At 38.1% G+C, this 12,884-nt stretch overlaps 2 protein-coding genes across 3 annotated transcripts in view; one reads left to right on the top strand and one right to left on the bottom strand.

Annotated features, from left to right (window-relative positions):
• LOC126284401 (uncharacterized) overlaps positions 1-8,765 on the bottom strand; it is a 90,775-nt gene extending 82,010 nt beyond the window's left edge. The window contains exons 1-2 of the mRNA XM_049983305.1: positions 8,045-8,765; positions 7,839-7,953 (exon numbers count right to left, since the gene is read on the bottom strand). Of these exons, the coding sequence (XP_049839262.1) occupies positions 7,839-7,953; positions 8,045-8,496 (567 nt within the window). The 5' untranslated portion in view covers positions 8,497-8,765. The remainder of the gene's footprint in view (positions 1-7,838; positions 7,954-8,044) is intronic.
• A 283-nt stretch (positions 8,766-9,048) lies between these two features.
• The window catches only part of LOC126284399 (proline dehydrogenase 1, mitochondrial-like), a 272,669-nt gene continuing 268,833 nt past the window's right edge, over positions 9,049-12,884 (top strand). For both annotated transcript variants that reach the window (XM_049983302.1, XM_049983301.1), the window contains exon 1: positions 9,049-9,553. In XM_049983302.1, coding sequence (XP_049839259.1) covers positions 9,221-9,553 — 333 coding nt within the window. In that variant the 5' untranslated portion in view covers positions 9,049-9,220. The remainder of the gene's footprint in view (positions 9,554-12,884) is intronic.

Here is a 12,884-nt window from a genome sequence, read left to right as displayed (position 1 = left end):
TTATTTAGGTGTGGGTTTGCTGAGACACATGTTTTCTGTTTTATATTTAGTTTTTTAAGGACTGTGGATTTTAGGATCATGTTGTATGCTTGGTCATCTTATGCTATTTTGGTTAGTTTCTGTTATGTGCCAGATAGTTTCCAACTTTTTTTATTATTTCTTCTCCTACCCTACCTGAGCACCTAAGTCCAAAATATTTTTGTCTAGTATGAAACCAGTTCTAAGGTGTTGTGTATTTTCATAATTTTTTGTCCTTCTTTCCTTTGTATAAAGCCTCGAGAATCAAATTGTTTTCATCCATGAATCTGGTTTCTTGTAGGGCTATTACGAGAATTTTGTTGTTCTTGAGAGTGTCTGAAAGAGGTTTTAATTTTCCAGTTTTTAGAAGAGAATTTAAATTTAAAGTAGCTACATTATTTGGTTTTTTTTATATTTCATCTTGCTTCAGGTTCCAAGACACTCCAACTCATCTCGGTGTAATGCTGCAGACTTCCCAGAATCTGACTGTCCATGTGCGCACTTTGGTGTAGTGAATTGTCCACCTGGCACAATTTGTTACACATCCCACTCTTCCATGATTGATAACATTGCGTATGGGGTTGCTCTTATTGTTGGGAGTCACTGATTTACAACAACAGTTGTCAGCCTTGGAGATTTTTCTAACCCACCACTAACCTGAGGAACAGATGCTGACCAAAGGTCACCCAGTGTGTGGAAATCTGTCTTTGGATTTTGATTTCTGTGTTGGTCATTCATCAATAAACGGCGGATTTTATTTCTTACTACTCTTCCCTCAATACCACTTAGCATAAGGAATTGGCATGATGATGAAAGATCACATGATAAAAGTAGTGATATTGATAACAAGCATTACAAGCGTGGAACCAAACTGGTCACAGTGAAAGGTATAACATTAACAGAATCTTCCTCTTTGAAAGAACATCTACTTTCAGAATGACTATGTGTAGGTACAAAGGTATGAGTAGAAAGTATACAGAATTTAAATACGGTATGGAGATTCTCTAGACATCTGAAAGCCAGTTCACAATGAAATATTTACTATTTCATTGTTGAGGATTTTACATGCTATTTATGTTAATAGTTTTTACAAACTGAATAATACATAATGATATATATAACAACAACACAATAATAATAATTTTAATAATAATAATAATAAAGAAAACAGTTAAACTGTATAGGTTTGCATATAAACATACAATGAGTATAAATTAAAATTTTAGATCATCTTTTGCATGTCTACAACATTCCTCTATGGCATAGAAAGCCTTCATTTTAAGCCAGTTTTGTAGAACATTTCTGAAGGTTGGTAATGAGGTAGTGTGCATTTCTGGTAGCAATGCATTGAACAGTTTTACTCCAAGGTACATATAGCTATTGCGAGTGTTTCTTAGTATTGTAAAGGGTAGGTCAATCTTCGTTTTGTGAAGTGTATTGTCAAAATGAAATATCTTAATTGGTAGTTCTCTTGGTTTTATTTTGTGTAGACTAGGCAACTAAGTACAAGTAGCAATGGGGCTGTCATAACACCAAGTTTCTTGAAAAGTGGCCTATGATATACATTGTTTTTGAAAACACCTGCTTTGTATCTGATAGCTCTTTTTTGCCACATAAAAACTCCTTTTGCCCCAGTGGAGCTTCCCCAAAGCAGTATGTTCTATGTAAAGTCACTATGAAAAAATACATAGTAGTAGGTAAGTGTAAAGGAAAATAGCTAAAAATGCTTAGTAGTAGGCAAGCATAAAGGAAAATAAGAAACTTCCTGGCAGATTAAAACTGTGTGCCCGACCGAGACTCGAACTCGGGACCTTTGCCTTTCGCGGGCAAGTGCTCTACCATCTGAGTTACCGAAGCACAACTCACGCCCGGCCCTCACGGCTTTACTTCTGCCAGTATCTCGTCTCCTACCTTCCAAACTTTACAGAAGCTCTCCTGCGAACCTTGCAGAACTAACACTCCTGAAGGAAAGGATATTGCAGAGACATGGCTTAGCCACAGCCTGGGGGATGTTTCCAGAATGAGATTTTCACTCTGCAGCGGAGTGTGCGCTGATATGAAACTTCCTGGCAGATTAAAACTGTGTGCCCAACCGAGTTCGAGTCTCGCTCGGGCACACAGTTTTAATCTGCCAGGAAGTTTCATATCAGCGCACACTCCGCCGCAGAGTGAAAATTTCATTCTATAAAGGAAAATAGCTAAGCAACATGTTTTTGCTCCCACATGCTCTAAGTTTATGTTGTTTTTGTTGTTGTTGTTGTGGTCTTCAGTCCAGAGACTGGTCTGATGGAGCTCTCCATGCTACTCTATCCTGTACAAGGTTCGTCATCTCCCAGTATGTACTGCAACCTACATCCTTCTGAATCTGTTTAGTGTATTCATCTCTTGGTCCCCCTCTGCAATTTTTATCCTCCACACTGCCCTCCAATACTAAACTGGTTATCCCTTGATGCCTCAGAATATGCCCTACCAATCGATCCCTTCTATAGTCAAGTTGTTCCACAAATTTCTCTTCTCTCCAATTCTATTCAATACCTCCTCATTAGTTATGTGATCTACCCATCTAATCTTCAGCATTTTTCTGTAGCACCACATTTTGAAAGCTTCTATTCCCTTCTTGTCCAAACTATTTATCATCCATGCTTCACTTCCATACACGACTATGCTCCATACAAATACTTTCAGAAACGACTTCCTGACACTTAAATCTATACTCAATGTTATAAATTTCTCTTCTTCAGAAATGGTTTCCTTGTCATTGCCAGTCTACATTTTATATCTTCTCCACTTCGAGCCTTATCAATTATTTTGCTCCCCAAATAGCAAACCTCCTTTACTACTTTTAAGTGTCTCATTTCCTAATCTAATTCCCTCAGCTTCACCAAACTTAATTCGGCTACATTCCATTATCCTCGTTTTGCTTTTGTTGATGTTCATCTTATAACCTCCTTTCAAGACCATGTCCATTCCGTTTAAGTTTATGTATGACTCTAGATAATTTAGACAATGTTTTGAAAAGGACAGATTGCTACTCACCATATTGTGAAAATGTTGAGTCGCAGATAGGCAGAACAAAAAGACAGCTAACTACGTAAACTTTCAGCCAAAAAGCTTCCTTCCAAATTAGACAACACACACACACACACACACACACACACACACACACACACACACATACACACACACACACACACACACACACTATCTCCAGCTGCTGACACCAGATTGATAATATAGTGCATATAAAATCTGTGTGTAAGTTCCAAGTTCATTTGGAGTTCTAGTGTACACCCAGAAGTTTAACAGGCATACATTCGTTGTTGTTACTGCATAAATTAAACATTACATTTTTCAGTTTTATTCTGGTTTACAGTGAATTCATTGTCTTTAAACCAGATACTAGAAATTTTTAGCTTGGCTTTGCTTTCCTTTAAGTACTCTTTGTCATTTCAAGTTGTAATAAAAGATTTAAATGGCATGTTTATGTGGGTAATAAATACATTATATGCAATTATGCTCCCAGCACAGAAACTTGAGGCATGCCTCTTGAAAGATCTGGCAATTCAGGGTTCATGTCATTAAACTGTATCTTCTGCTTTCTGCTGTCAAGAAACTATTGTGTGAGAGTGAGTTTTGTCTCCCAAATGCCACAGCATCTCAGTTTATCTAACAGAATCCAATGACTTGTCTTGCTCAGATCAATCAATAGGACATCAAGAGATAAATTTGCTTCAAAGGCACTGAGTATTGTCAAAACAACATTTTCAACAGCTCTCAGTGTAGACAAATTTATCCCTGAAGTCATACTGATTGCCTGCCAGTGTTCCACTGCAGATGAAATTTTTGCAAACTGATCAATACATGCAAATGTTCTGCTATTTTCGAAAGTATGGGTATAAGATAAATAGGACGGCAGTTGTCAGCACATGACTTTTTTATGCACAGGGAAATTGTAACACTGCACAAACACAATAACAGAATTCCCACCAACTAACTTTTAATTCGCTTACACATAAAGGAAAATACTTAGATAATGAATGACATAGTCAATACAACACGTGAAATCAGTGAGCACATTAAGGCAGTGTCTAACAGGAAAGTATTCAATAGTCATTTAAACATAAGAGTGGCCAAGGGCTGTTGTTCACATGGTGCATTTCTTACTGTGGCATTTATGCTGATGTGAAGTGGCCTCTAAAGGCCAGTCATGGAGGCGCATTTAATAACATACACTCACTTTATAGGGCCACAAACGGGGACAACACTACTGTTATCTTTAAGCAGACTGGAAAACAACAACTAGTAAAAATCCAATTTATTCCAGAATGATATTTTCACTCTGCAGTGGAGTGTGCGCTAATATGAAACCTCCTGGCAGATTAAAACTGCATGCCAGATCGAACTCTGAGAGGAGACGGGGTACAGGCAGAAGTAAAGCTGTGAGGATGGAGCGTGAGTCGTGCCTGGGTAGCTCAGTTGGTAGAACACTTGCCCGCGAAAGGCAAAGGTGCTGAGTTTGAATCTCAGTCTGGCACACAGTTTTAATCTGCCAGGCAGTTTCATATCTGCGCACACTCCACTGCAGAGTAAAAACCTTAGGCTGTGGCTAAGCCATGTCTTCGAAATATCCTTTCTTTCAGGAGTGATAGTTCTGCAAGTTTCGCAGGAGAGCTTCCGTAAAGTTTGGAAGGTAGGAGACAAGGTACTGGCAGAAGTAAAGCTATGAGGATGGGGCATGAGTCGTGCTTGGGTAGCTCAGTTGGTAGAGCACTTGCGTGCGAAAGGCAAAGGTCCCGAGTTCGAGTCTCGGTACAGCACACAGTTTTAATCTGCCAGGAAGTTTCATCAAATTTATCGTTTTAATAACGAAATGTGATTTTAAGTTGCTAAACTTTCTATAGCTACAACATCAGTGACAGCAGTTCGTACCCACTTGAATACAGATGTTTAAGGTTTGTTGTGCAACATGAACAACTTCCTTTTTTTCTAGATGTTTATTAGTACCTGATTTATAATTTCATTTTGTTTGGCCTATGGTCCTTTGTTACCAGAATTAGTAAAGAAATTATTTATTTCATCAGATATGATACTGCTCATATTCCAAGTGGTCCTGTTATTTTCCAGTTCTTATATGGAGAACATTAATGCTGTGTATTTCAATTTTTAATATGTGGATGTTCCTCCAACTACTAACAGCATATTCCATAAATGTAAAGGAAATAACTGTACACCCAGCAGAAACCTTTCTAATGATCTTGGAATACTTAGCACTCAATTTCCAACACATTTACTCCATAACAGTTCTTGTGTTTGTAAGAAAAATCAGTTTCAGCTGAACTCTTCTTATTTACCAATCACAATATGAAATACGAAAATAATTTTCATGTAGACTTTGCCCTGTTATCTAAGGTTCAAAATTGTGTTCTGTACACTGATGGGAAGATATTTAGCAAATCCCCATAGAACATCAAGTGAGAACGAAGTAAATATTAAACAGCAAACAGCACAGACACAGCAACTACACAGCATGGCCAGAAATAGCCTCTTAAGCTTGTACAGGTGTTTCAGGGGAGGCTGTGCTGAGAAGGAAATGTTAAGAAAAAAATCTGTTATGTTGTGCAGGTTCTGAGTTAACTAGCATTGAAGTTAACCAGTCCAATCATTACGCATACAAATACAAGTGGCTTGCCAGAGACTGTGTCACCAAATATGTTCTCTGTTTAATTTCTAAAACCTGAACAAGAGAGTGACACAAAAATTCGATGAGAGACGGTAGTAGGGATTGAACCAAATATGAAGGGTCAGCAGCCTTGTGCACTATCATCTGCACTATGAGAACAACTGACACTAAATGTACCTGGCAGGCCACTTGGAACTGCACGCACAATAGTTTATTATGAGTATTGGTGATCTATTAGGTTTTTGTGATTTATACTTGGCCCACATTGCTTAATGTTCTCCCTTGTGATGGGATCTATGGAATATGATGGATGGATGGATGGATGGATGGACGGGTAGATGGATGAACTATACTGTGTAAGTAGCAAAACAGCTTCTAGAGGTGAATCTTTGCAACACAATACTATTCACTATGAATGAGCAGTTTGACATATATTTTGAAATGTGCTACTACTTTCATATTATTCCAGCAAACTAAGAGAATTGCAATGTAATATTTATTAAATGTACATATTTGCTAGTATATTCAGATTAACTCATGATATTTAACATAACATTATAGGTGTAATAATAAAAATGTTCACTTCAACAAATATCTACTACTGAAAAATAAAGGTATTGTCTTCTGTTGGTGATACCTTACGGAGCTGATGCTTTAAATAGTGTACCAAGCCTCAATAATCATCAAATTGTTGTCTCTAGTTAGCTACCAAAAGGAAACATACATGACAGTGTAAGGAATACTGTGGTTGAGGGTTGAAGCAATGTCTAGCTCTATGTGTCAAAATAAGTATGTAAGTAAATAGTTGTTGAGAAATGGTGTCTATGCCACTTATGACACAGTAACAGTAGGGCCAATTCTGAATAGTAGTTGCACTTCAAAAAGAAAAATAAATAAATAAAAAAATCGAAGTAACATTAAATAAGCCCAATTGCCCTTTTGCAGTGATTTTTGTCACCACTAAATAGCCTCGAGAAGCCTTGGTACAAACTGGACACTCCTGCAGCAAATACTGCATAGGGGCTAAAACCAAAGACTTTAAATAGAGCAATCACTATCGCTTTCCAATCTCAAAAGTAAGCTATCATCAGTGCACTCAATGCAAGCCTTGGGCTGCACTACAGATCTGTACGTTACCACATGTAAGATTTTATATTCGCAATCACTGGCTTCGCCAACTCTCAGCCAAATTCTCACCTCCCAACTCAACCTGGACTCAACCTGGACAGCACACACAACATCCTTATGTTATGGGACAAAGTTTACGTTGGTATCAGCAACTTCAGTTGACCCTCAACTTCCCTATCATTAAGAAAAGCCACATGCGTGAGTTTCATGGTGAAGGTGAACCTTTAGTGATGAGGAATGAGTCTTATACATTACTGAACACATGGAGCCATTGCAGTCTAATTCTTTAGCAACAGATTATGACTATATATACCATTAACAATGGAAATTACTTCTAAATTGCTTTATACATTTTGACATAATCCTATGCTAGAAGCAAACAACTATTCTGCACGAGTGTGGGGGTGGGGTGGGAGGTAGCCACTGCTCAGCTATGTTTCGTAACATAAGTGCTAAATAGAATTTACATCCACGAGTTCAAATATTCTGACAAACTGCAGGTGTATCTAATGAGACGGATCTATGGTAATCTTTTGATGCAGGTAACGAATGAATACAAAAGGCTTCATGAGTAAGATCACTAAATAAGCATGGTGTCAAAAGCCTACTTTGAACGTTAGGAGAAATTTTCATTGGCTGACTGGCATCCATTCATACACCAAATATGTGAAGCTTTATGTCCCATTTGACACTATTCAATATATGAAGTTTGTATGCTAACACTGCATTACCTTTCTTTCGCTTTTAGTAACGTCACAACAACAAATGCTGTTAGGCTACACATCAAACACATTTACAAAAATCTTATGATAAAGTTCATGAAGTCCCATATTACTATCGCACTTAGTAAGTGAAAATACATAGCCCCAAAGGTATTGTACCAATAATAAAATTATAAGTCGATCAATGGAAAGTTAGTATGGGAAGTTTCTTCAGAGTTGCTATGTTCCAGACACCGTCAACCTGTCAAACTACTAGACTGCATCGTTTACAAACCTGTATCAGTACTTACACAGTGCTGAAATTCATCACCCAAGGCTGAGAAGGCACCGCCTAATGTTGATAACCAATACATTGCATTCTCAAGTTCCCTCTTCTCCGTCGCAAGTGTGATCATTCTGTCATTCCTATATACGGGACATAAAATATATTAACCTGTCAAAATTTAATTATTTACATATTTTTTCGCTTGGCTTTACGCAACGCGCGTGTTCTTACCACCGGTAATCAAGTAACTCTCGCTTCGCTGGTATGAGGTTCACTATAACGCATAGTGGACTCTTCACATGGGATTGCTTCAGTCTATCCTCTACGTATAGACTGCACTTCTCTGTGAATTTCTTTCTATAAATTTTTGAGTAGATTAATGAAGCTGTCAGTGCCGATAAAACATAACCATCCAGTTTCAACCTAATGGTGTTGAGTCTTTGGATCTTTTCATCGCTAACATTACAAGCCTGAATATCTTCACCAAAACTATTTACATGTAATGACTTTATTTTATATGCACATGCCGAGGCTCCATCCCATAATATATCATCGATACCGTCGCGGTGTTTATTTACAACTTCATCGAGTTTCCCTGACAAACCACATAAACAGTCTTCGTAAATACAACACTTAAACCAAATTTTCTTCTTGAAATAAATAATCATACATATCGGCTCCATGTGTGGACTTTAGCGCTAAAAATTTGGATGAAAAACAGCTAGTGTCTTCTTAGGTTTACTTCGTCGAACATAAATGTTGAACAGCATGACTTGCAGTACTAACTGAAAAAACGGGTCTTTTTCATTGACATTTACATTTTATATACTACAACCTTCGAACAACAGACACCTCGAATCCATTATTTTTTTCTCTACGTGACTACGATACTACGGATGTTTAACTTCATTATCACCGTTACGTCACTTCAAGGCTGCTTTTAGCCAATAGCAATGGCTACAGGGACACACCTCCTAGATCCACCAATCACAATGGAGACGGATGTTATGAGAATTTTCGATACCAAAACTAAATTGTTTTACGGCTTTATTATGAATACTGAAAAAAATAAACAGTATAACGAATATTTCAAACACAAAATTCAGTAGTTTTTATCTACAATCAAGCGAATAATTTATTTATCAGACATTACAAAAACCTGAAGGAGAATGGATATGTGGGCGCGTAACATAAAATTCTCATACGATGTGACGACACAGAGGTATGATATCTTTCAGTCTTAACCTTTGCGCCAGTGGATGAAGTCAATAGAAGTGTGTGGATCGCGCCGAGGAGTAAGATAAAGTGTGATTCAGGCGCGCGCCCGGAAGGTTTAAACGTAAACAAATATCGCCCGCTAGCTAAGGCTGTTAAAGGCATAGCTCTCATATAGTAGTATCTCGAGGGATGGCTTTTCTGAGATCTGTAATACTATGTAGCTTGTCGCGAAAGTTACGGAAAACGCTTCACAACGGCAATGGTAATTCCTCGTTAGTTCGGTTGTCTATACCAGCACATTCACTTGAAACACCAAAATTCAAATCGACGCACGCTGCGAGTGCAATTGGTTTTGACACCGATGTCCAGAAATCAGAAAGCCAATATCCGAAAGATCCATTGGACCTTGCTTTTGAAGATCCAGAGGCATCGTTCAAGAGTAAAACCACATGGGAAGTGCTACGAGCATATATTGTCTACACGTTATGTACTTCGGAATACCTGGTCGAAAATAATATGAAGGTATGTATGATTTTTCATAGGCTGAAATACGCCATAAAAATTTTAAATACACTTTACTGTATTTATATAACTAAATCTTTCATATTAAGATCGGACACAATAGCGTAATAAATTGGGTCCTAAGTGACGATTTTGACATTTATTTCGTTTCGTGCTTATTGTGCAGCTCACAATATTGGTTAAGCCGTTAAAAATAGTTACACTACCGTCTGTCTCCCCCACCCTGTTTTATTTTCCTTAGTTTGTCTGGTTTAATTATGTCCATAATAAACATTGCACTATTTGTCTGTGACTTGTAAGTTTTCGGATTACACTTTTCCATTTTTATTCCCCAGTTTATCTTTTATTTTGAAAAGGTAAGAAAACAAGACGCTAACTCTGATATGAGGGTAAGCTACGGATCAGTCAGTCACAACGACCTTAATTTCACGTTTATGTTCGTTGGCTTCGCCAACTTTCAACCAAATTGTTATCTAGCAACCTGACCTAGGCGTAGGGCTACTTTATACAGTAGTCAGTGACCATAACCATGATTTCATGCGGAGCGGAAGCTGAACCAGACTATATTTTTAAGCTTCGAAGTATCATACTTACAATTCGGGTCCTGCGTAATTAATGGAATGATCTCGAAATTCGAGAACTTGCCATTTGTCTCTGTTCTTTTTCGTTTCAATGATATACGGACCAGATGGTGAGCATCACAGCGCCACGTTAACTATTTTCGTTTCCATTCTTTTTGTCTGTTTTGTTGAATGGAAAGCTTAAATTTAACGAAGATGTGTATTCTAACGAGAAATAATTTCCTTCTTCGCACAGTTTTTCTTCGATATAAATGTAGGGATAATCTACCTCTTAAACTTCCTGTACCATAAAATTACGTGCATCGTTTCTAGGTAACACTCACTGTTGAAAAGGCTACTACAGCATTATATGAAAACCTTGTTCTTTGGCAGCTGATAATATGCAGTTACGAACATTTAAACACACAAGTTATATTCAGTATCAAGTAATCTGCAGCCATGTGTTAATAAGAACTTATGATACTTTTAGTCGCAAAATTCGGACTGTTCAGTAGCACAAAGCATATCAGTAACCTCGTATTTTCTATACCAAAATCATTCTTGCTGGTAATATTTTTATAAATGCGTGTTTTTTACTGGTTTTTCAACGAAATGTCGTTAACTAGTATTCCATTAAGCAAACGAGTTACCCAAGTTATTTTGGTCTAATTGAAACTCGTTCACCTTTCTCTTCGAAAACTTTCTTGAAGAAGACGAACTGGAAAGAAGTGACCGGGTACTTAATAACAACAAAACCAAAAATATATCAACAGATGTACAGTGCGTATTACTAGCTGTCCTCTAAACCATGTGAGTTGGTTGATGCTAATGCGGACAGAGGTATTGTGTATCGATCGAGCTACGCATCAGAAAACAGAGTGCGATTTTATTGTCTTTAACCAATGCTTTACCACCAACTTAATAGGTTTATAGAAATATTCTGATAACAAAATGCTACGATTGGTGTATAGATGATATAACTGAAAATAAGCTTCCACGAAATGTAACTGTATGTGTAATTTACACCGCAAGCTATAAAACAGCGTTGATTCTGATCCGAAATATTACACATAATAGTTCTTTGCTTTTAAATTGATTGTAGAGTTTACTTGCCAGTAATTAAGCCAATATAAATACTTGCTTCTTTTTGAGACGTTTGTGCCAGAAATCTGTAGCTGCTGTGTATGCAGATTTTCTAGGCCCTCGTTTTCGCGCCATTAGGAACTACACGAAATAACTAATGGCGAAAGATAGGCATTCGACCCCCGCCTCGTCCTGTCCCCGCGCATTTTTCGTAGTTTGTGCTTTGATGTATGTGTATCATATGCAAAAAAAAGTGCGTTAAATATGACTCGAACGTAAAAGTTAGGACATCCAACAGGTTAATTTGTTCCCACAACCTTGCCATCGGGCTACCCTACATATGCCACACAATCAAGATTTCGAGGGGATTGGCTTGTCCAGTGTCACATTCCAGCACATTTTGCAACCCAAAAGAGTTGCATTCTTTCTCGCGCCGCCTACCTTCTTTCTTTGTTCCGTCCGGTCGCTTTCCTGCTCCTGCTCTTGCTCATTGCGTCAGCCCTCGAAGTTGTGTATGATGTGTGCTGTAATCGGTGAAGATCTCTTCCTGATGCTGCCTAGTGTTCTCGCCGCTCTTCCTTACCATCTTAATCCATTTATCGGATTCTTTAGGCCAGTTGCCCAGTGCAACCAAATGTGTGTAAAACTTAGGCCGGCGTTTCTTATTAATACACTATCTGTTAATTATCCCTGTATGATAGCTCCTATCGCCCTCTTAGTCTGTTGTGTTACGACCCATTATTTCTGGAGAAACTTGCCTTGCTGCAGTTCAACCTTTCCTGCCATTCTTGCATACAGACATTCCATTTTGATCACGGTGTCACAAAGCTTGAAGCTTAACGAGACACTCTTTTTCTTGTATAGGACATGCGTTCTACGAAAACCAGTAGCCATCTTCTCTTTCCGGCTATCGGCTTCTTTTTCGATTGTTTTCATCTTTACTAACTTTTTTACCTTCTCTGTTTCACCGCGCTTTATCATTAGGTGGTAAGATGCAGTTCGGATGTTGGTTATTTTCTTTTTTATGCAAGAAATTTAGAGACAAACTCTTCTTATTTAAGACTGACAGATCACAGGCGAATGCAAGGCAGTTGACTTGTTACAACGTTTTTTCTCTTCTTTGTAATTAGCTCTCTAACTTGTCCCAGAAGGTGTCTAGTTTTCCAAGATGTCTTCGGTTGTCTTCGATCGTGGTTCCGTAGGCATTGTCAAAGGTTACTTTCCGTTTGCACAGTTGTAAGAGCAGAGCACCTGCCTGAAAAGTAGCTGAATGTGTTGTTTGTGAACACAGAATGCAGTGCCTAGAAACTGTAAATTTGCTCTGGTCATTCGTCCAGATTTCTCTTTGAACATTCTGCAGTTCTCTGAGTCAGTGATTGACTCTGATTGAGGTTTCTCAATCTCATCTTGAGTTCGTTTTAATTTCCCATTTTGAAGTACAATTTGTTTGATGACTTGTCACAGTGATGCTTTTTAAGTCGTATATTAGTACTGTTCACTTTGACTTTTTAGTTTGTCTCGTTTCCATTGTTTCAAGGGTTTCCTGGTGGCTCTATCTTGCATGACTGTACAGGCTCCCCAGAACTGGAAGGCGTGTGTGTGCGCCTCGACTGCTAACCGAAGGACGGTGGATTCTCCTTGCTGGTTACTGCCAGGCTAGTTCTCGAAAGTGTTTCCCTCATCGATAC

The sequence above is a fragment of the Schistocerca gregaria genome, chromosome 8 (genome assembly GCF_023897955.1).
Source record: "Schistocerca gregaria isolate iqSchGreg1 chromosome 8, iqSchGreg1.2, whole genome shotgun sequence".
Classification (NCBI taxonomy): Eukaryota; Metazoa; Arthropoda; class Insecta; order Orthoptera; family Acrididae; genus Schistocerca; species Schistocerca gregaria.
This window is presented reverse-complemented; position numbering and strand designations above follow the sequence as displayed.